Source organism: Centruroides sculpturatus, unplaced genomic scaffold, assembly GCF_000671375.1.
Source record: "Centruroides sculpturatus isolate CEXI.00-Female unplaced genomic scaffold, Cexi_2.0 scaffold593, whole genome shotgun sequence".
NCBI lineage: Eukaryota > Metazoa > Arthropoda > Arachnida > Scorpiones > Buthidae > Centruroides > Centruroides sculpturatus.
The window spans coordinates 409,819-435,537 of NW_019384877.1; the positions used below are offsets into that span (position 1 = coordinate 409,819).

At 31.1% G+C, this 25,719-nt stretch overlaps 1 protein-coding gene across 3 annotated transcripts in view; it reads right to left on the reverse strand.

Moving 5' to 3' along the window:
• Nucleotides 1-25,719, reverse strand: part of LOC111630978 — a 56,484-nt gene that overhangs the window by 24,573 nt on the left and 6,192 nt on the right. For all 3 annotated transcript variants that reach the window (XM_023375153.1, XM_023375151.1, XM_023375152.1), the window contains 2 exons: nt 5,061-5,201; nt 1,684-1,856 (listed from right to left, as the gene is read on the reverse strand). In XM_023375153.1, the coding sequence (XP_023230921.1) occupies nt 1,684-1,856; nt 5,061-5,201 (314 nt within the window). The remainder of the gene's footprint in view (nt 1-1,683; nt 1,857-5,060; nt 5,202-25,719) is intronic.

The window sequence follows — 25,719 nt, forward strand, 5'->3', positions numbered from 1 at the left end:
TGGTTATCACAGAAATGGCTGTTCCATATGTGACATATCCAGCAAGCTGAAGTACCCAAAATCAACAGTGGGCTATGTGATTTGCAAGTGGAAGGTGAGCAGTAACTGTCAGAATAAGCCCTGACCAGGCATGCCCAAGAAACTGGGCATTAGAGACCGACAGTTGCTCTCCAGAGAAATATGGAAGAACCACACCCAACTGATGGCCCACATCCATAGGGAGTTTCAAATAGCAGCTGGGACTGTTGTTTCAATGAATACCATCCATAAGGAAGCTCATCTGCTTGGTTATCATGAATGTGCTGCTGTCCACAAGCATTTCATCACCAGAACCAACAGTACTGCTTGGCTAGCTTGATGCAAAGAATGTAGACAGTGGACCATAGAACAGGTTCTCTGGAGCAATGAATCGAGGTTCACCCTCTTCCATTCGGATGGCAGAGTCTGGGTTTGGCATCTGCCTGGAGAATGCCTCTTGCCGGAACGAGTTGTGACAACAAAGAAGTTTGGCGAAGGTAGAATTATGGTTTGGGGGTGTTTTTCCTGGTATGGCCTGGGACACTTGGTTGCAATTGATGGTAGGCTCAACACCAATGCCTACTGCACTATTTTGGATAACCACATGCTTCCTACATTGTGGCAGTTTTACAGGTTGGACCCACGTTACTTCTAGGATGATAACGCCAGCTGTCATGTTGATCACCATTGCTTGGTATAGTGACAATAGGGTTAAACAAATGGATTGACTTGCCCGGACCTGAACCATATTGAGCACCTTTGAAGATGAGTTAGAGCATTGACTGAAGGGGTGTCCCCACAGCCTGAAATTGATGAAGGAACTCATATGTCTTCTCCAAGCCGAGTGGAAGAAAATACCACCAGTCGTCATACAAGGACTGGTGAAGAGTATGCCCCAAAGGGTCACAGCTTTGACTATGAAGTTTTTATAAAGTGAGAGTTACTTCTGATCATTTGACCACTATAACAAATTTCTACATTAGATTAAGTTTAGAGAATCTAGTTCTACTGGTATATATATAGCTCTATCATTTTCAAAGTAGCAGATTCAGTCTTCTATTATACAAATATTTAAGTTCAATAATAGTAGACCAATGGAATCCATGTTACAAACAGTCAATAAAAACTATATACCTACTTTTAACTCTGTTTTAATCATTAAAACACTTTATAGAAAAAGTAATTACAGTAAAAAAATCACTTAGTAATTTTATATTGAAAAAATAAATGTCAGTAAGCAACCAAGCAATCACTATATATTTTTCCATTATTTTGCTTTAAATGTTGGCACTTTCCAAATTTTTTTTATTGGTAAATTCTTATTTTTGTCACTTTAATTAATTTTTGATCAAAATTTAATTTTTCAGGTTTTCCTAAAAGAAGTTTTTCTGAATAATATGGTTAATCTGTGCTCATTTTACATATACCAAACAATACTGATTTTTTTCATGCTAATATAAATCTGTAATTTAATGAAATTAAAACATAACCTTAAATTAACTATTAAAAAAAACTAGCATTATTTGGTTTATAAGTCAGCATACAAATTTCAAACTTAATTTTTTGTACATTTGTAATTTGTATGTTTTATTTATTAAATTAAGCATCTAATAATTTCATTAATAAATAAATTGATTAATCAAAAATAAAATTTTAAATTCTTACATCTTTCAATTTAGCTTTCCGCCTAGCAGAAGCTATTTCACTGTTATAAGAACGAGGATGATGATGATCATCATCACCTCTTGTGGAACCGTGGCGTCCAAAATTCATTTGATGGCCTGATGACATAGTTGTGCTTCCAACTGCTGATGCCATAGAGCTATTTGAATTCTCATCTAGAATAAATAAATAATAAAACTCATTTAATATATTTTATTGCAATATTATTTTAAATTTTAAAAAATTAGCCACAGTAGTTCAAAATAGATAGCACAACTGAATTATTTTAAATTAAAAGTTAATTAGTAAAATTTCAAAAAATAAATAACTGTTTTCACTGGAAAGTCCTGATTATTGTTACTGTAAACTACACTTGAAGACGAAACTACAAACCCTGCAAAAAGTATTTGAACAGATGTATGAAAGGCATGATGTAAGAAAATTAAATTGTTTCATTTGAACTCATTTTACAAGAAAATAAAAATGTAATGTTCAAAACAAAAATATACATTTTATTAATTATGTTATTAAGTATTAATCACTTAATTTCAAATGAATAAACCAAGCAATTTTCCCAGAAAAGTATTTTTACATAAAGCAGTATTGGACAAAAGTTTTTGAACATAAACAGTAATAAAAAGATTGCATGAAAAATAATAGAAGTTAATATTTTGTTGGTCCTTCTCTTGATCTTATTACAGCTTTTATGCATCTTGGCACTGTCAAAATTAATTCATTAAGGTTTCTGAAGTTATTTTACTTCCAGCTAATTTCAATGGCTTCTTTAAGTTCATCTTTATTAGTTGGCACACTTTCATCAAACAGCATTTTCAACTTTGCCCATGAATTTTCAATTGGGTTTAAATCTGGGCCATTTGCAGGTTCTTAGACTTTAAAAATTCTTTATTTTGTTTGGCTTGATGGCATGTGGCATTATCATCCTGAAAAAGAACATCAGCATCACCAAAATGATCTTTGATTGTTGGAATCAGAAACAATTCTAAAATTTCCTCATATACTTCTGTTATTACAGCCTCATTAAAAAATATATATATATATATATTTTTTTTTAATGAGGCTGTAATAAGACCTTGCTTAACACTGATTCAATATAATGTGGTCTGCTTGATGCCTAAAAAACTCTCAAAATTTATGCTGATTCAAATTAACATGGTATTTCATTGATTCATATATAATACGATTATTCCCAAACACGAACCAATCAGCAAAAGGTGGCAATTTGTCGTAGTGCTGTACTTTCCTTAAATCTATGTTTGTTTTGTGCAATTTCGGAAAAATTATAACATCATGGATGCCATAGGAAATAGTGACTTGGCTTGGCAAGAATTATCTGATAAATGCATGAACAGAGTGTGGAAGAAGTTATGGCTGAAGGTATCCAAGAATTCTCAACGAGAAGAGCCTATCACTGCATCATTATGTTGACCAAATTGTCAACTTAACCAATACAGATGTAATGCAGACGAGCAGAATATTGGAGTACTGCAGGTTTCTGGTAAGAGCCTTACCAACAATGACTTCAAGAACTGGCAGAACAATGAATTCATGTAGAACTTGAAAATAGAGATTCTGAAAATGAAGAATCCAAAGAACTTGCTACAGATTTCTTTAGTAAAAGTTTGGTAACAATAACTGAAATCGTTGATCAAATTGTAGCGAATGATCTAGATTTTGAAAGGAGTGCAAAAGCAAAACGAGATGTTTTGGATGCAATCTTCTGCTACAGACATTTGCTTAAGGAGAGAAAAAAGCAACAAATGAAACTTTGCGACTTTATTGAAAAAAAAACAAGATTTTCAGAAAAGTCAGTACCTTTGTCACAAAAAATGAATGAATTAATATATTATTATGCATTTCTGTGTGCATATGTTTATGTGTCATTTAACATATATTATTATACAAATTAATATAAAAATAACTTAAAATTAAAGTAATTTTTTTATTATTTTCGGTTGCGTGTTCCCATATCCCTATTTACTCTATGTTAAAATGGTCTTGTTTAACGCTGTTTCGCTTAGCGCTTTGTCGTCTAGGAATGCATCCCCCACATTAAGCGGGGTCTTACTGTATATATATTTCCAAATCCAATAGCTGACATGCAGCTCAAATCATTAAACTTGGAAACTTAGTGTTCCTATTCAAGCAGTCTTCTTTAAATTTCTCATCTGCACATCTCCAAATGAATTTTCCTGCATCATCACCACTCTCCAATGCATATATGACTCTCATTTGAAAAAATAATCTTTTTCCAATCTTTTACAGTGTAATTTGTGTGTTGTCTTGACCATTTTAAACAATTGTTTTTGGCCAAGAAACAAAATTCTTGGCCAAAAGAGTTTTGTTTTTACTTTGCAAATGAAAAACCCTTGTCATTCAGTCTATTTCTTACTGTTCTGTGTCACAACATTTGTTTTATTTTTCTTTCATACCATATTTAATTGTTTGGAAGACAATTTTTTATTTTTAAGCATATTTTTCTCAATACATAATCTTAAGCCTTATTGGTTTTACATCATCTTGTAGTAGCTTTAGAATTTGTTTTATCACATCATTAATAAATTCTTTGATTGGGGCCATTGTTTAAGCAAAAACGGATAAAATATCACTGTTTACTTAGAAAATTACGCAAACACATCTCTTAAAAGAAATAGTTTCTTCCATTCAAATTAGAATGCTCAAATCTGTAAATTTAGAACAGTGTTCAAAAACTTTTTCCAATACTGCTTTACATAAAAATTCTTTTTTGTAAAAATGGTTTGGTTTATTCATTTGAAATTATATGATTACTATTTAATAACCCAATGAATAAATTGTATAGTTTTCTTTTGAACATTACATCTTTATTTTCTTGTAAAATGAGTTAAAACTAAATGATTTAATTTTCTTACATCATGTTCAAATACTTTTTGCCAGGGATTGTATATTACAATGCTCTCAATTTTTGTAGTGTCTTGCCCCTGTACATCATACTTTTCCTGTTAACAATGGAGTCATCTAACTCTGCTGAAGAGAAAATTTTTAATTGAAATAACATGATTTTTGGTCTAAACTGGATGTTTGTATGTAGTTAATCAGGGTCTCCTGCCTCTAAGCTTTCCATACTTGGTTTTGATTTTCATCTATCTAACACCATTCTTGAGATTAAGGAAGGGCAGACAACAGAACAGACGTCAGTGGGAATTTATAGATCTACAATTTTTGAAAAGTGAAACCCAACAATCTCTTATTTCTAGAGTGAGACTGTTGTCTATCATTATCTCATTAAATAAAAGTGACATTTAAATATTACAAAATAAAATCTTCAAAGAAAAATTAAAAAACATTAACTGCTGACTGAATCATATTATTAATAAATTTACCTTGTGTGCTTCCATCTTCAATATCAATAATATTTCCATGTGATGGATTCAGTCTGAAATGACGTGCTAAGCCACCTCGTCCAATATAAGCTTTATCACAATAACGACATTTATAATTTCTTGGTTTTGCAGTTGTAACACCTTTATAATAAATAAATAAATAAAATCAATCATCAATGCAAATTTCAACTCTGAAAATTAAAAATAATGATATTGAATACTATAACAGAAAAAATCTAATTATTAAAAAAATTTAATTTTGTATTTATGAAATCTTAGAAATTATTTGATAAATGATTGTTAACATAATAAAATATTGTTAAACTAAACATCAAAGATCATGATGAGTGTTTTATTTAAAAAATGACACATTAACACACATAATTTCTATGCCTATTCTTGGTAACATCTTACGTCAAAATTACTTGACAACAGATTTTAAATTTTTGGAAATTTAACATTTTATTTTCAAAAAAATCTAAATCTAAATTGTTATACTGTATTTCTATTTAAAAAGCTTTAAATTGTAAAAATGTCAAAACTTCTGTAATTAAATTTAAATATTTAATGTTATTAATTTAATAACTAAATCATTTGTTTCATCAACATCCATATTCATGTGAGTAAATGTTGACAAAAATCTCAGCTCTCACATCATGGATGCCATAGGAAATAGTGACTTGGCTTGCAATATTCACATCAATATTTAATTTCTTATATCATAATTTAAAATTTTCATACATATCATTGTAGTTTAATTTCTAACATATCTGACAAATTTCTTAGCTGAAAAATAAAATTTTATCATATATATTAGAAGTCATAGAATATTTCATTTAATAAAAAGTACTCTTTTTTCCCCCTTCAAAAATTTCATAAACTACTCAAAGTAAATCTGTTATAGAGGTATATATGTAATATTGGTTATCTAATTATTAGTGAACAATTATGAAACATTACTTTCAAATATTTTTTATTACAAAATAATTTTAGAATTACCTGGTTATAAAAATTTGGCTCACTTTTTAAAATAAAAACTGAATGTATTATGTTGCTGTTAAATAAAAATACATATATTAATTTGATCATTCAAAAACTTAGATTTTAAAATTTTGGTATGAAAAACTAATCTTAGTCTTTTTGGAACATCATTTTTTTTTTTTTGTAGCATTAATGTTCATAAATTAGTGCATTTCAAACCTCTGCTTTTTGATTACTGTTATTGTGCAACTGCCAAAAGCCCTTTGACCTGAAAAGTCCATTGTGCATCCCACAAGAAATACTTTAGAAGTCTGATCTCTTTAAAGAAAGATAGTAGACCTCTAAAGAAAGCTAAAGGATGTCAGTAGGATACATAAAAAGAAAACCCAAATAAACAAGTCTGCCTGAGCAAAAGATCTGCACACTCACAAATGAGATGCAGAGGAGTCTCCTATTCAGCAGATCTGAAAAACTGTAAGGAAGAAAATTTCAGTCAGCATATAAAAAAAAACAAAAACAATCACAACACCAACCAAAAAGTGAACATAATTATTGTTAAAAGCCAAAAAATCCTTAATTTATCCGGAGAACAGGATAGACAAAAATGTACCGCTCAGCTTTAAATCAGGAATTACCTCCTCTTTCTTTCTGATATCTTTCAACATAATAAAAATGCTAATGATTTTACTAAACATATTTTAAATTTCGATATTTCAAGTAAACAGTAATATACAGGGTGTATCAGAATGACGTTTTAAAAATTTGGGGGATTGTAGAGGATGAAATTTTGAACGTTTTGATATAAGGAACCTATAACCGGAAATGTGATATAAAGTTTCTACAGCACTTTGCATGTTCTATGCGGTTGGTATGCTGAATGAAATAGCAGAATACAGTATTTATGACAAGTTTTATTGACAAAACAGTAGAGTACAATCAAACTGTACATCGAATCAATGGCTGCACTACTTTAGAATAATGTTCAATGTGACGACCACCAACTTCGTTACATAATGTGCAACAACAAACCATGTTTTGTCTGACCCTCTGTAAGATGCCACACTCCTCTCTGATGGTATTAAATGCTGTAAACATGCGCTCCGTAAGCTCATGAACTGTTCCTACAGGTGTTGCGTACACAAGAGACTCATATTGACTAGTTGTGTGTTTACAGCACAGCACCAGTGGATGCAAGGGGTGACCTGAAGGATGACAAGCACTAAGTACACAACATCCTGTACACGGGCTCAGTTAGACCACTGTAGTCGTGTGTTTACAGTCTTCCATCCGCAGCAATAACAAGACATCAATGGACGGAAGGATAGCTACCAAAGTGAAGAGCGGTCAAGCACTTCCTACCGCTGTAGACACTTTAGTTCAATTTTCCGGCTATAGATTCCTTATATCAAAACATTCAAAATTTCATCCTCTACAATCCCCCAAATTTTTATAATGTCATTCTGATACACCATGTATATAATTTATTTTTGAGTGCAATTAATTCCACTATCATCTCATATAACTTTGTTTTCAAAATAAGTAGTCATAATCATAATCAAGATGACAAGACATATTGATTCCTGAACACAAAGGAAAAGATGTAAAAGAATTAGATGAAGACAAATATAATCCCAAGTTATTAGATTCACAACACAAAACTTACTCAAGGAATCTTTATGTTTATTTTCTGTAAAGTTTTTGAGTAAAATTTTTCCTTCACCAACAGTACATCATACAGATATTTAATTATAAAACATTTGAATTTCTATCAAATCTTCAGTTGATATGTGAAGAACATACTACATGATTATAATCTGTATATATATATATATATATAACAAAGTATGTTTTATACCATTGTTAGATAGCCTACAAGAAAAACCTACATGTAATATATATATTTAAAAAAAAAGTTGTCTTTATTCACTTCTATATTTTAAAACTACACAATGATGGTATATGTAGGTTTTTCTTGTAGACTATCTAACAATGGTATAAAACATTTTTTTAAAGCATGAAAAAAATATCCCTTTTTTGACAGACTTAGCTTAAATTTTATTAATGTAAATATTGTTCTTTAAATTTTTTATTTTCTTTTGCAATTTATGCTCAAAACAGAAATCATAATAGAGACTTAGAAAGAGTTTTGATCATTAGCACGCTCCACTATAGTGGTGAAATGCTTATGTTAGGACTTTTGTGTGTCTATCAGATGTGCATGCACATGCACAAAAGGGAACTGAATGTTTTTGTTTATGGTCATTGTAAGCTATAGTAAAAACTACGTGGTTCCTCTGGAATCTATAAACCACATCCCTTACTATATATGTTGATTCCAAGAATTTATAAAATTTATTTTAAAACATAATTAATATTTGATTTACTTTTGTGGAGCATGCTATCAGATCGCTTGTTTTAAATTTTAATTACAAATACATTTTTAAACTTTTCTTAACTATAAATAAATCAATACATAAATATACATCATAAATTAATATTAAAGCTATAAACAATACTAATTCATGGTATATTACTTTTTAAAAGTAATTTTATTTGTTTTTATTTACATTACAGTGCTATAAAATATGGTTTTAGAAATAAAAAAATATTCACGTCATTCCACAAACACATGTAACTTTCATAAAATATCATTTTCCTGTTCACAAAACAATAATATATTTCATGATTTCATAATCATCTTTTTTGAAATATGTGGATAAGTTGTGACTCTAAACTTTGAAAATTAAAAAGCTTAACTCTGAAAATTTCTTCTTTCTATGTATCCAGAGGCAAAATTGTTTTTACCCCTCAGGCTGTGAGGGAAATTTGTACAGCAAAACCAGCTAAAAAGCTTTCCCTTTGGCTGATTTCACGTTTAAAAAGTTAAATGAATAAAATTGATACCTCCATTATAGTTTTCCTTTTTCTTCCTAAAAACTTGTTTAAAAAAAAAAAAAAAACATTTTCAGTGATTAATATTATTATATAATCTTGATGGTATTCATGGCCATTTTCTTTTATCTGCTTTGGAATCAAAAATTCTTATTGTTTAATTTTTATTCTTAACATTTAAGCTATTTAAGTTACTTTCTTCACTATATAAAAGAAATTTTTGGCTGACTAAATTTGCTAAAGAAATAAACTCATATTATTTCATCCTTGGAGTTTTTAATTTATTTGTAACCTTCTCATTCATCACTAATGCACTTGTTGCAAGTTTATTTTTAATATTTTGCTTTTTTGTTTGTTTTTTATTTACTCAATGTTTAATATTATCTTTATTTATTTTTTAAAATATTCTTATTCTTTATTTTCTTTAAACTTTTTGTATAAATGAAAATATATAAACTTTAATCATTTTTTTTCAACTTTGCCTGTAAACCACTAAAAAAAATCAGAAAATAAATCTGTATTTGATAACTGTTGATGAGAAATACGTACTTCAAGACAATATACAGTGGAACCTCGGTATACGTCTGCTTTAGAATACGTCCAATTCGGAATACGTCCTGTTTGGACGAAACAAATTTTGCTTGGTATACGACTTTTGTTCGGTATACGACTTAATTCAATTATATGCGTCATCTATGAACAAGTATCACTATCGGTGTACTACACTAGACTAGACATTCACAGTGCTAAGGTTTATAAATTTGTTAAATTTATTTTGATTTTAATTTGTAAGTAACATTTTATTATTTTTATTAATCTTGAATTGCAAAAGGGCAACAGAAAAATAAAAAAAATGACTAGAATGACAACAGAACTGAAAAAAGAGATTGTTGAGAAATATGAAGGTGGCACGCGTGTTCGAGATTTAACGAGATTTAACTGTTGCATTCCGTATTCCGAGAACGACGATATCGACAATCGTGAAAAATAAAGACATTATTAAATCTGCTAACATTGCAAAAGGGGTTAAATCAATTTCTAAACAGAGATCGAAGACATTAGATCATGTCGAGAAATTGCTTTTGCTTTGGATAACTGAAAAACAGTGTGCCGGCGACAGCGTATCGGAAGAAATTATTTGCGAGAAAGTTAAAAGGATACATACTGATCTCATGAAAAATCAAGCAGAAACTAGCGAGGAAAACGAGGTGTTTAAAGCCAGCCATTTTTTTACATGAGAACGGATTAATCATTTTTACATTACTTCTTATGAAAAAGGTTGGTTTGGTATACGTCCTATTCGGTATAAGTCCAAACACCAGGAACGGATTAAGGTCATATACCGAGGTTCCACTGTACATTGAATCAGTATGTTTGAAGAAATCATAATATGGTAATAGAAAAAATGAGGGGGTGCCATAAAAGTTGAAAAAAGTTCAAAATGAGCCATAATTGAAAACATGTTGAGAATAGATGGATTATTTTATTAAAATTATTTTGTTATACATTGTTTTGCTTCAAGTCTCAGTTTTCAAGAACTTATTAATGGCATTAAGTGATTAAGGAACTAAAACCATTACTATTCAGCATAAAATTTATAAGAATTGTGTCAAATTTTTGAAAGGGTTTTTTGAAAGCTCCATGTTTTGAGACCTCCTAAACTCAAAAAAGTAAAAAAAAATTCCATATATGTGTTTGTGAGTGTTGGCTTGCACGAGCATTATCACACTGTGAAGAGACACGCCAAGCCTCCCACCACAGCAATGCATAACCTTATCTTACATTGCATTTTCTAACTGTAGGTAAATTCCAGGAACGTTTCGACTGCTCCTTGTATACTAATACCATAATCTATATTGACGTTAAATGATGTCTTATGTATTGTTGATGTAGATGTAGGTTCATGTTATTTGAAAAACAGATGAAAGTAATGTAAATTAATCAGATTTCAAGAAAAGAATTCAATCAATGTTATTCTTATTGAATCATGTTTGCAACCTCCATCATTTAATTCCCAGTTCATAGAATCAATCTTACTGTTTATAGACAAAACTCAACAACAACAATAATAATAATAGATAATTACAAATATACTTGTATTTATTCTCATTAATGTTATAACAAGATGATGTTGAACGAAAAAGTGAGGACCTATTATATTCATTTTTCTGAACACAAGTTACATCTGTAATCAGAGGCATAGCTACCATGGAGCAGTTGGACCAAACTGCTCCAGGCGCATGAATCACGAGGGTGCCAAGTTAGAAAGGGTGAAATAAAAACTTGTAAAAACATTTATAAAATTTTTTTTGGATTTAATAATTAATTAATTAACTATTAGATTTGAATCTGTTCGACAATTATGTACACTTTTTAAAAGCTTATTACCTGCATATCTTGTTGCGTCATCTGATAAAAATATTCTGGAAGGATCAGAATTGTTACAATCTGCATATCCCCCTCCGACATTTTGCCTAATTTTGGATCTCAACTGCTTCGATTTTAAATGTGTTTTTATACTCAGGTAAAAGAAATTACTTCTGTAGGCCAAGTTGCTGAACTACTTTTAATTCACACCACAGTCTCAAGTAGCTTCTCCAACATTATTGCAGCATGCCTCATTTTATAACTTTGTGGGTAATGACAGTGACAACAAAACAAAGTTTTTCAAAACTAAAATTAATCAAAACTTATTTAAGAAGCAGCATGTCACAACACTGTCTTAGCTCTGGCTATTATATCAATTAAAAAAAATACCTACCTTGTCAACTTGATCGGGAAAAAGTGAATGACTGATTATCAAATGAAAAAGCAAGAAAAAAAAAAAAACTTTTCAACGTTACGCACGCAATTTTTAAAATATAACTTAAACGTTCTTACGTAATTTTTATGAATGCAAAAACATTCAAAATTCCAAGAATTAAACCATGAAAANAATGAATATCTTATTACTGAAATGCCTCAAATTTCAAATAAATTATTATTGAGTAAGGTTTTAAATTGAAATAATTAGATATATATGTTTTTAAATTAAATGTTCAAAATAAATCTTGCAAGACCTATTCCAAGGAACAAGGGGGCACACCAATTCTACTTGCTCCAGGGCACTGAATATGTAGCTATGGCACTGTCTGTAATCTATTTGGTTTTAAAAAGTTAAAAATTTTTTTTTTAAACTTATAACTCCATTCATTAGTAATTAATCTATCATTAAGCTAATTTTTGGTCAAAAATTAATTTTCATTAAGTTAATAATAAAAGTAGAATCAAACAGCAATAAATTATTACGAATTTTTTTATTTAAACAATAAAATATTATCATCTCAACAGAAATTGAAAAATGCTAAATTCTATTGTACAATTACTTTTTCACATTATTTTCATTTTTAGACTAGTTCATTAACATCTGCACTAAAATTGCAGGTATGACAGATAAATAAAGTGGGTTCAGAAAATGAATTGTGTCATTTTTTCAGAAATTTGAAAATTTGTTTTTAAATAAAAACATGTTTTAAATAAATAAATTATTGCATTCTGAATCAAAATTTATTTATTTAGATAAATGCTGTGAATTTTATTTTAAAAAATATTGTAAATTTATACTTTTTTTAAAATTATTAAGTATCAAGGCTATAATTCTATATGATGTATTTTGAATTTATTTTATTAGATTTTGAATATGTATAAAATGATTTACTTTGTAAACATTTTTCATAAAACAAGTTCACACCTTTCAATATAAACACTAGTAAAAACACTGCACAAATCTTATCAATGTTATTAAGATTTTGATATTGAGAAAATTAGAATTGTTTTACAGAAAAAATAATCAAATGAAAATGCCGGATGTAAAAAATACATGATAATATGCAATGGGTCAATAAAATATTTGCACACCCTGAATTTTATGAAAAAATCATAAAACTGTACGCATTGATAAATGTTACTTATAGAAGTTTATAATACACATAATGTACATATAAATCAATGTTATAGTTTTATTATTATTCTCTTTTCAAAGTGTAATAAAAACTGTTAAAATGAAATGCAAATAAAGCATTTGCATACCTTACTATATATTAGGGGCAATCAAATGAAAACGAGACAGACTATATAACAAGTGTGGCACAAAAGTTGGTAATGCAGGTAGGTGTGTATATAGAAGTGCCTTCTATTAAGAATCAGGAAGGAACAGCGTGAATGTTCACTGCTGTGCCATTTGTCTGTTAGACGTGCTCGAAGTGAGGTCAGCGAGTTGTGTGTGTGTGTGTCCAACATCACTATGGAGATCTGCTGCTTGTTGACTTTCTGGAACACAGCATCACAATTAACACACAGTGGTACATAGAAACTTTGCAAAAATTGAAGTGTGCCATCAAATTCAAACACCCAGGAATGTTGACAGACAGCATCATTCTGTTGCAGGATAATGCCCACCCACATATTACCAAGGTTGTTTTGACTATGCTGCAGAAGTTTCGCTGGGAACTTCTGCAGCATAGTCCATACACATCCTCCATACAGTCCTGATTTCTCCCCATGCAATTTCCATATTTTTGGAGCCCCGAAGAAAAACATTCGTGGCGGTCAATTTACTTCAGATGAAAAGGTGCACGCCTGGGTACAATTATGGTTCTGTAGGCAACCGCAAACATTTTTCTATGAAGGCATTGACCATCTTGTTTCACAGTGGGATAAATGTATTAACAGTTATGGCAATTACTTTTGAAATAATAAACAGTTTACTTACTTTTTTCCCATCTGTCTCATTTTCATCTGACTGACCCTAATACATTAATCAGTAAAGAAATTTTTAAAAATGCTGCAAAATTAGTTCTATCCATGTCAAAATGATTACAAGAACTGAATGAAAGAAAAGAATTTCATAGAAAATATTTAAGGACTTAATAGAGAACTGTTAAGGACTTCTGATTCAGTGTGCAAATACTTTAGTGATCTATTATATATAAGTTATGAATAAAGAGTAAAACTGATTCATTATTTTTGTCAAAAGACTTGAAAAAGAGGGATATAGAAAAAAGATAAGATGCAGAGAGATCTATATACATATATACACAGTACATACAAAAATCATATTTGCCTGTATGCATTTACTCAATCAAAAAACATACATCAATATATTTTTTCCATTGTCAAGTCCAATTTACATTACTTTTTTTAAATCATTAATCTTCATTTATTAATAATTTCTTTCTCAATCCGAACAATAAACTTTCAATATTTACATGTTTGCTTGGTGATTGTGAGAACAATCATTAACAAACAAGAAACATAAAAAAAGTACTATCAAACTTGAATGCATGAACTGATTTGATAAAACACGGCACTAGTTTGACATTTAGCTTCATTGCCTCCAGCTCATTGCCTGGCAAATAAGATATATGCAACAAAGTTCACTCTAACTTCAGCACCAGAGTAAAATCTTCTCTTCCCAGAATCTGTTACCGACGCGTAACACATATAAGAAAACATTTTCAAACTATCTCGCAGTTCTTCCTCAGGTCAACTAGCTTAGGAATGCTTCAGAACAGAGCGTGTGGAATTCGATGGGATCAAATGTCATTTTGACGAAGTCAGTTTTGCTTCACATGCGCGGTTGTGAGCTGGTGGAGGTAGCCACAGGTCGGCATCTAAAAGGGACTGCCTGGCCAGCAACAGTCGTTTGACACTCGTGGCTATTTGGCTGGCTTTGTAAACGGCTATGGATTCTAGCCATTTAAGGTGGTCCTGGTGGGGTATGTGACGATGACTGTAGCTCTATCAAACTGCGCCTCGACATCTGGATCAGACGCATACGTAGCAAGTGCAGTGGTGAACCACCCATGTTGGATATCCGCTCTTTGTTCTCTTATATGGGTACTTAGGGAATGCTTGGTAGAACCGATGTATAATAAGTCTTTGCCCCACCTGTTGTCTTTAAGAGGGATGGAATAAACGCCGGGAAGCCTGGTGCAATCTGGAGGGTCTTTTTCATTCCGTAGGATATTGAAAATCGTGGGACATCTCCCATACGCTATCCATACCCAATGCTTGCTGGCTATCTGTGTATGCACCACTCTAAGATACGGGTTAAACATGATGAGAACATGTGGCGAACTGTGAGGTTCCTTGTTGGCATTACCATTCATGGTGGAGGTGTGTTCCAAGCACTGGTATTGCTTGAGTAAACAGCGCGTCAGGGTAGGCTACCCATGTTCGGTTGCTATCCTCTTAATTCAGGTTAAGTCAGCTGTTAGGGCTTGCTTGGTTGATGAATGCGAAAACGCCCTTCTGACTAGAGTGTTAAAAGCTGCCATCTTGTACGAGAATCGGTCACATGAACCAGCCGGTATGTATGTAGGACCACCTTAAATGGCTAGAATCAATAGCCATTTACAAAGCCGGCCAAATAGCCACGAGTGTCAAACAAAAGGAGGAGCTAAATCTGTTGCTGGCCAGGCAGTCCCTTTTAGATGCCGACCTGTGGCTACCTCCACCAGCTCACAACCGTGCATGTCAAGCGAAACTGACTTCATCAGAATGACATTTGATCCCGTCAAATTCCACACGCTCTGTTCTGAAGCATTCCTAAGCTAGTTGACCTGAGGAAAAACTGTGAGATAGCTTAAAAACGTTTTCTTATACGTGTTATGTGCTGGTAACAGGTTCAGGGAAAAGAAGATATATGCAAATTCACATAGCTAGTTGTACACAGTTCAAACTACTATCTGCTATACCACATTCCAAAACATTAACTGCTGTTACTACTATTGATGCATACATTTGTGTGGAAGGTGTTGTTTTCTTAAAAATGATCAATCCAGGATTAATGCACTTCAAGATTAAAAATTCTGACTAATAAAAGCAGGAAAATGATAAACTGAAGAATAATTGATGTGAATTTAATTCCGATATGAAAGGTTGGAAGTCTTCCAGGCATTCTTTTAAGACAAAGCAATTAATTACAGGGAGGTGGAATCATTCTCCCATGCCTGAAGATCTTTATTTCATATTCCTTTATGATTTTTCAATTTCATCCTGCAAATTTAAATGACATCATCTATCACATGTCAGTTACAACCAATACTATCATGCAATGTTAATTTTTTCAAATTTCTTGTTCTTCCAAATCACATTTTAACCTAAAGTTAACAACTTAAGTTTGTCAAAAACATTTGGTTTTAAGTATTTCTTAAGTTAAAATTTAACTGCTGGATTTTCTGGTTTGTGAATGTTTTTAATATATTACATCCAGTTCTCAGTTATTATTACAATTTCCATAGCTTAATTGGAATTTGTTCAGGGACCCTAAAAATTGAACAATGTTTTTGGGAAAGCAATACATCCAGGAACAATAGACTGAAATTCTACCGTAGTTATGAAAATAACCCTACTATTACAGAAGGTATAAAAATTCAAATTCAGATAACAATAATGACTGGAATAAAATAACAAAGAAAAAATTGTTGGTATTAATTTTTAAAATAAATTAAACCAAAATATTTTGAATAAAAATTTGACTATTAAGATAAATTTTGTGTAATATTGTACACTACGATGTACTATGACCTAATTAACATTCACATTCACAGTATGTCTTAGGAATGTTCATAAAATAACATAAATAAATCAGCAGACAACTGGCATTTATAATGAAATATATAAATATCAAAATTAAACAAATTAAAACTGAAATGAATACATTACATCACAATATATAAATATGTATTTTTATTAAAAATGAGAAAAATTCTGTCCCCCATGAGCATGTTTATACTGACTCTTTAGGGAGAATTCACACATTACACACCATTGTTTGACTGTCCCCAGACTAATGGTTTTAGAATTACTTTTAGTTAATAGAAAAACTCTTCTAAACATACCGTATTTCCATGCATTTAAGAGCATAGTCTTATATATAGAAAAAAATTAGTACTATATTCTTCAATGTACCTAAAAATTTTAAAAGCAATTTTCATATATTTGAAGAATTTGTTTACTTTGGCTTTTTATTTTTAATAATGATTACTACAGAGATGCCACTGTCTATTTGGAAAAAAGCCTACATGGCTAGCATCTACATATAAACTGAAAGAAGGAGAGAGAGAGAGAGAGAGAGAGAGAGAGATGCCAGTGAATAGTTACTGACTGTATCATTACATTTATATTGATACAGCAGTGCAGTGCCAAAATAAGCTGACAAGTATAAGAGCACCCTCTTATATGTGAGGTATGTTCTTATAAGTAAAGCAAGACATGTATTTCAAATTGTAAAAACAACTGATTTCCATGCATATGAGCATGCACTTATATGCATGGAAATACAGTACAAAAAAATTAATAGAATATTCACTAAAACATAAATATTTTAGTCAGTTTTCACATACTGTAAACCCCACAAACTTGACTAACAGGGAGTGAAGGTTGTTGAAATTTATGAAAGCCCAAATTAGTGAGGCATTTTCTCTAATGACATGGAAAATGAGAACATGAATATACAGTATAGAAATTTATTAAGATCAGCTCTATACAAAAGTTTTACTGAGCTGAGATTATATTGTAAAATTTATTATTACAGAAAATGAGCTCAAAAAATTTCATGACAGTACAGTATACATCAATGTATAATATTTAGTAATTTAGTGACTACAATAATATAATGTAAGGTATTAGAAAAACTTCTGGATATTGAAAACACTTGTTAATTATAATTTTTCTATTGTCAAGAAATTTTAAATTACTGCTTTGAAAAAATTTGTCTGAATTATGCAAATTCTGAGTTAGTCAGAGTTTGCTGTATCTGTTTTATTGTATTTGCAACACTTTGTGTAAAAATTATAGCTAAAATCATAAAAAAAAATATATTAAATACAGAAACTGGATAAACAGAAAAATGTAAATGACCATAAATTCCAGCACAAATGCTTTAATAAATGTTTCAACCTTATTCAACAAAGGCCTCATCAGACTATTTTGCTTTGAATATCAAAAATGCTCACAAAGCATCTCTTTTTTGTTTTATTTTTACTTTGTACTTTTGTTATAACCCATATATCAATTTGTTCTTAATTTCTATTTTATATGTTATGTTTTGGTTTTGCACATTTGTAAGCTTCCAAACCACACTTACTATAGCATGTTTCATAAATCTTGATAGGAGTGCTTTGTTAATAGTATATAAGTATATCCAACATTGCAAAGCCACATACACACACACCAATTAGCAGAGTTATAGCCCAATTATTTAAGATGATCATTTGGTATGATAATAGTATATAAATATGAAGACTTATCTGAGAAGCCTTTTTCATTAAAGCAGATTTTACAGCTTTCCTATAAGCCAAATAGATGTTGAATTTCTTTACCATATTTTCATTAAACAAGTTCTACAACAACAAAAGCCAACAGCTTAATGGAAATCTGTCTTAGAGTAATATTTACCAATTGTCAAAATATGCCAACAGAAGATTCCAGTCATCATATTTATAGATTACAAAGATGGAAGAAAATATTCCTCTTAAAAGATGAAGATGTTAACTAATAACAATAAGATGAGACTTGCAAATAGTTTTAGGTCAACAAATCTGAAAAGGTTAAGGTTTGTTTTTTATACTCTGAAGTACTGAATATCAAATTTACACATTTCAGTTTTCATCTAACTAATATCTCTTATAGCAATGTCCATAAAGCACATTAATAAATTTGTAATGATTATCTGAACATTGACTATTCAGAAATCTTATTGCTGTAGTTAATTCTAGTAAAGACAAAAAATTACTTTTTACTATCATAACATATTAATACAATTGTTTAGTCACATTTATTTCAGTTTTCATCACTAAATGGCATTAATACTTTCTGACGGTAGTCACTAAATTAGCATAGTAGTGCAATTCTTTGAATCAGTTTTACCAACATGATGACCATTCTTATACTAGCTAACAGCTACAAGATATTAAGTATTGTCCCATAAAATATGGTTACCAATTTCCACATATTTGATACAGACAGGTTTGGAAAGAAAAAAAAGTGCAATATCACCACCTAAAAGCCATAAAACAACTCATTACAGCAGTGGTTCCCAACTGCCTATCAACAAAACTTTTTGCCGGTACATGAGAAATAATGGAGACAATTCATTTTCATCCAAACTTCAACTGAAATAGATTTGTCATTTTATTTCTGCTTTTCAATAAACAATTAAAATTAAATTTTCAAAATATAGCTTTATATATCATCCCCTTGTGATAAAAATGATACAAGTCAGAATTTTTCAAATTTTATTTTATCTGCTAATTGAATTCTAAATATCAGGTCAGTCCATAAGTTCATGCCTATTTTATGACCTTGAGAAAAATCATGTTTTGCTGTTAAAATTGTCAGTCTAATGTGATACTTTTTACACTGAAGTATTAAATTGGATCTCATTCATATAATACTGTTCAGAATTGGGAACATTTCAGTTGTTTATTTTCGTTAAAATGGAAGTAACAGACGAGTATAAGAGACATGTTTTATACTTTTTATTTTTAAGTGGTGAGAATGCTATAAATGCAGCCAAAAAATTAAATACTGTTCATAATCAAACTGTAATTAGTGTAAGGACTGTGCAGAAGTGGTTTGAAAGATTTAGAAATAATGATTTTAGTGTGGAGGATAAGGCTCGTACTGGAAGACCCGTTGACTTTGATGATGATGATCTCTCTGCACTAGTTGAAGCAGAACCATCTTTAACAGTTGATGAAATTGCAGAACATTTAAATTCATCCCATGGAACTGTTCATAGACATCTACAACAAGTCGGAAAAGTTTCAAAGCTAAGAAAATGGATACCACATGAACTGTCAATAGCTAACCGACAACAACGTGTAAACATTTGCATGGTCTCTTTTATCCTGCATTACTTTAGAACCTTTTCTTGATCGGCTGGTTACTGGAGACGAAAAATGAATCCTCTATAATAATGTGACGAGAAAAAGACAATGGACAGATGGCACAAGCAGCCAAAACCGGCTGCAAAAGGTGGGTTGCATCCAAAAAAAATTATTTTGTCTGTTTGGTGGGATATGTCAAGTGTAATTCACTTTGAGCTGTTAGAACCTAATCAAACAATTACAGCTTAAATGTATTGTGATCAATTAGAGCATTTAAATGAAAAATTGAAAAAACATCGACCGTCATTAGTGAACAGAAAGCAGGTTATCTTGCAACATGACAATGCCAGACCACATGCTACAAAAATAACTGTAGAGAAACTCAAAAGCTTTAACTGGGAAATTTTACCTCATCCACCATATTCACCAGATATTGCTCCCAGTGATTATCATCTTTTTCACAGTTTGCAGAATTTTTTAAAAGGGAAAACTTTTGAGGATGAGAACAATGTAAAAAAGGCTATTTCTGAATATTTTGATTCAAAACCAAAATCATTTTACGAAGACGGAATTAAAAAACTACCATCAACATGGCAAGAAATTGTACAAAATAATGGTGAATACATTATAGATTGAAATAAAATTTAATTAAAATTTTTTGTTGCTGATATAACAATCTACAATAAGGAGAAGTGGTTTAACTTGGGTTCAAATACTTTTTGCATGAGTCTGCTAGTGTCATTATGAGTGACTAAAATAATGTTCAATAATGAGCTAAGAACAGTGTCACATTTCAGTTGCGTGCAATCATAGAAAAGAAGCATTGCAATTTTTCAGGAAAAAATGAAATATTTTGAGTTCTTCTGTTTTTCATATTGTATCTTGTGTTGATTAGAACTTTATCTTGAGCAGATAACCATCATATTTAAGTTCATTACTGTGTTCCTGTATTAGATGTACAGGGTGATTATAACTGAGTGCATAATAAGCATACCATATGATTCCTTGTCAAAAACCAACCAAAAAAGTCTAGTCCCCCTTTTTCAATTGGAATCAACTTACTTAAACCAAATAACCAGATCGTTTATGTTCTATTATTGCAAATGTTTTCAGCATCCCTTCTAGGCGCTTCCTCAGGCTTCTACATTTATTCATTCCAAGCTGGCTGTTAAATTTCGAACTTCATTCAAAAGGTAATCAATTCCGAACGCCAAATGCACGTGCATTCAAAGACATTTAAATATTGTATAATACGACGAGTTTAGAAATGCGCACAAGTTTCAATTTAAATCCAATAGAAAATAAAATGCCACACCATATCCAGTAAGACCTGCCACACCATAGAAAGGGACATATCCTCTTTAAAATTAATGCAGGTGATCCTGCATACCGCCTTAAATATTTCCATTGCCTCCAACCATTTGAGGTGTTCCGGATGCAGGGTGGTGAGGATGATACGAGCTTAATTAAAGTCCACTGTGATATCCAGATTTGTCGCATAAGTCAAAACGGCAGTTGAACATTTATTATGTAATATGTCAGACTTATGCTCCTTTAATCTTACCCTAAGGGTAAGATTTGAATGTCTTGGAATGCACGTGCATTTGGCGTCCAGAATCGAATATCTTTTGAATGAAGTTTGAAATTTAATGACCAGCTTGGAATGAATATACATAGAAGCCTGAGGAAGAGCCCAGAAGGGATGTCAAAAACGTTTGCAATAATAGAACATAAACTATCTGGTTATTTGGTTTAAGTAAGTCAATTTTATATTCAACCTGGTGTGTGAGGAAATTAAGTTTTTCAATTGAATTTTCCCTTTTAATATATTAAAGAATCAGAATTTAGAGAAATAGAAGTCCAAAGGAAAAGAACCAACCCTAAATAAACTCACACAAAACTAACCTTGAAGAAATAGCAAAAAATGTAATAACTATATAACATTTTTGGACATTTTTATTCTACTGAAAAGAGGATTTTATAGTTATTACATTTTTTGCTGTTTCTTCAAGGTTAGTTTTGTGTGAGTTTGCTTATATTTACAAGACAGCTCTGAGTTAGAACCAACACTAATGTTGTCCTACAGCAAGCATATTCAAAACATTATGAATAGATGAGAAGAAAACAAACTGTTTAGAATTAATTCATTCAAAATATATTTCAAAAAGTTGTACCGATATTTTCAAATCATTGCCTTTTAAGTTCCTTCATTCAGCTTTCTTGTTAAGTTTCTTTCTCTGCAAATAAAGTTTCTTATTCCTAAGTATGAGCAAAATAGAATTGCTTGGCTCGATCAAAAGAAACTTGCCTAAAACTAAAAATACTCATAGTTAAATACCATGTGAATCTTAAATAGCTTTGTGACTATTACCCTATCATTGTTAACACCATATATACCCATGTAAAAATCAAATTTTTAAGACCATTTTTTAAGGTTACATTTATGGGAGAGACTATTACATAGATACTACTTTTGAGGGGCTGAAATTCAAGCTAGAATCCAAAGTATTGAATCAGTAGCAGAAGCTCAACTGATTTCTAAATGAATAAAAACAAAAACACAATGAATTCAGTAATATTACTGATTTGGCACTCCTATAGAAAATGGGCCCCAACTTAGGGAGTTCATTTTCTATAAGAAAGCAAAATTTAAAAATTTTTTTTATCCACATGAAAATAAAACAATCAAGTGATTGCTTTACAAGTAAAGATGCAGTTATTCATTTTTAATAACACAGTATATTCTTCCAGCTAGGAAACAATATAGTAATTTATCATTCCAAGGGGATCAAAGTATGACCTTAAAAGATTTAAGTTCTGATCAACTTCCATATTTCAGGTGTGATAGTAAAATATGCAGAAAAAAAGCAGTCCATTTTCTGTAAGTTTTTAAAAAAAAATATGAAACTAGAATTACATGAATTTTTATATTTAATTTTCATTTTTGTTGTTCTCTTCATAATAACCATTTTTATGGGTTTTAGCAAATCCAAAAAGCCTTGGATTTTTGTCCTCAATGCAAAAAATTCTGGCAAATTTTGACCACAAATGTTGACCTGTTGTCCATGAAATATTAGGGTCGACTTTTTCTTGTGGTCTATTAAAAATTTCAGATTTTTTTTGCCAAAAATACGGGGTCAACTTTTACATGGGATCAACTATTACTTGAGTATATATGATACTCAAGTAGGTATATATGCCCACCAGTGGCCGAGTGGTCTCCGTTGCCGCTCATAGCGGTGGTAACTGGACCCTAAACACTGGGAAGTTCGGTCGTGGGTTCGTGCCGCGATCGGACAGGCTGGCTGCTTGAAGTTTTCCGGGTTTTCTCCTTGCCAATAACGACTAAATAGGAGGCCAGTTCCCCATAAAAGTCCCCCCGGAAGGCATTCTTTCTCCGCGCGCGCATGACACATCATTCAAGGAAGAAGGCAATGGCAAACCACTTCCTCAACTCTTGCCAAGAAAACTACATGGACAAAGGATAAACTTGTCCATGCAGTCACCAGGATTCGACGACGACTTAATGGAACTTAACAACAACATATATGATACTATTGAATATGTTTGGGCAAAAGTGAAAAATTTATTTATCATTGCAATAAAACCAGGAATGTAATACATACAACCAACCTGATAATTACTTTAAATATCAAACAAACAACTAGATTCCTTTATCAAGCTATTAAGAATACATAAGACCTAAGTAATTTGGCAGTAGATGGTTTGGTCACCATCTCTTCTTAAATTTAGTAATTATAAATAAATAAAGTTAATTTAATTTTAGAATATTCTGGTAAAAAGATTGGCCTGGAGTGGGATTCAAACCAGTAACTCCTGCTTACCATGAAGATGCATAGCCAGTTACACTTCCCACACCTCTGCCTGATCTTTGCTGGACTGAAGATGGTTTTGAACTTGCAGGGAAATTTTTTGGCTCATGGTTTTCATCAACAAAGAGAGATGCCCTTTCTTGCCAGAAAATTTTGCAACCAACTGAGAATGGCTTCAAAGTTTTCTATAGTTGAATTGTAAACAGTTCCGTAGCCTTCATCATGACCATTTTCCTTAAAACAGAAAACAATTTGCTTCACATATAATCTATCCTCTTGAGCAGTTGTCCAGAGCATCCTGAACCTCAGCAATGGTTGTGTGCCTTCTCTGATCCATTGTTGTAACACCAACCAATTATCATATCATTCTGATTAAGATGTCAGCTAATACATCTGTTGGACTAACCAGGTCCAACATCTGTTGGACTAACCAGGTCCAACAGATACCAGTTATAGTGGTTACAGTTATACTGGTTAGTCCAACTTAGGCTTATGATGCAACCTCTCTAAATCAGACAATTGTTTTTAGTGCTGTCACATATATTTCAAAGGCATCTTTGTACACAACTTGCAGTATCAAAGAAAATCCCGTTCAAATTGTCTTTGAGAACACCAGTCCTTTTAAATACTGCAAAATAAATGAACCCATATATCATTGGTATTGAAAGTTTGTATAACTCTTGAAGTGACATTTGTATGCAGAGTTTCATGGCTCTAGCTCAATTTTTTATGGGTTCATATATTTTTTCTTTTGCAACAGAGTACATAATTTTACATTTTTAATTTATTTCTGTAATTAAAAAAATTTTATATTTATGATATGCTCCTTTATATTGATGACAGACAAAGAAAGCTCTCAATTTATGGTCAGATTGGAAGTCTTAAAAAATAAAAATAAAAATGCCATGGACAATCTGGTTTATAAGGAGAGGGTCAGACGTTTGAGTCTCTGATTTGAACAAAATTTGGTGATCATGTAGTCCTAAACATGAACAACTCCTTGTCCAAATAATAGGACCCACTTCTTAAGCATTTCCAAAAAACAGACTTCTGAAAATTGAGTGTTTAACTTATAAGTCTTTGAAAGTTTCATTTCTTGTAATGGTGATAGCTGAGTGGTTAAAGCTTATAAAACAAGAGATTAAAAATAAAGTGATGTCATTTCCTGTTTAGTGAAAATGAACTCTCTATACATTTAACTCTTGTAAGTAGTTAAATAAACTTTTTATTTCTTCATATTTATTTTCAGACATTATTATGCACAGACAAAAAGACAAGTCTGATATATTATAAAAATAGGGTAGCATACTGGCAGCATTTTTTCTTTTAATTGTTAATGTTATGGACAAAATCCTTGTGTGCTCATCATGCTTGTTACACTTCAAATAAAACAATACCACTATATCTGAAAATTAATATGAAATAAAAATTTTATTTAATGACATAAAAGAGTTAAATCTACAGAGACTTTGTTTTCACTAAACAGAAACATGACAACACTTTTTTTTTTAATCTCTTGTTTTATAAGCTTTAATCATGAAAAGTAATAATAGTAACAATTATACTAAGAATACAGTAAAATAATAAAACAATTTCGTTATACATAAAAAAAAAAAAATTGCAAAGGTTCAAACCTACATTGTGTAGCTCCAGTGTTGAGTGTCTTAACCACTCAGACTTAGCTGTTGCCATTATAAGAAGTGAAACTTCCAAAGACTTATAAGCTAAACACTCAATTTTCAGAGGTCTGTTTTTCTGAAAGAAGACATGGGTCCTATTATTTGGACAAGGAGTTGTTTATGTTTAGGGCTACATGCTCACCAAGTTTTGTTTGAATTGGAGACCCAAACATCTGGCTCTCTCCTTGTTAGAAAGAAGGAAGGTTGGATCAGGTAGGCAACCAGTCATACAACCATGCCCCAGTTTATTCAAATGGGAGTCTAGCCAAAATATGATGAGTATTATGCGTATTAAAGAGTGAATTTAATTTACTTTGTAGAATGTTTTTAAGTTTTTGGAAAGGAGTGAAAGCTCCTGTAATGCCACCAATTTGTCTTAACTCTTAATTCATCATTTAGT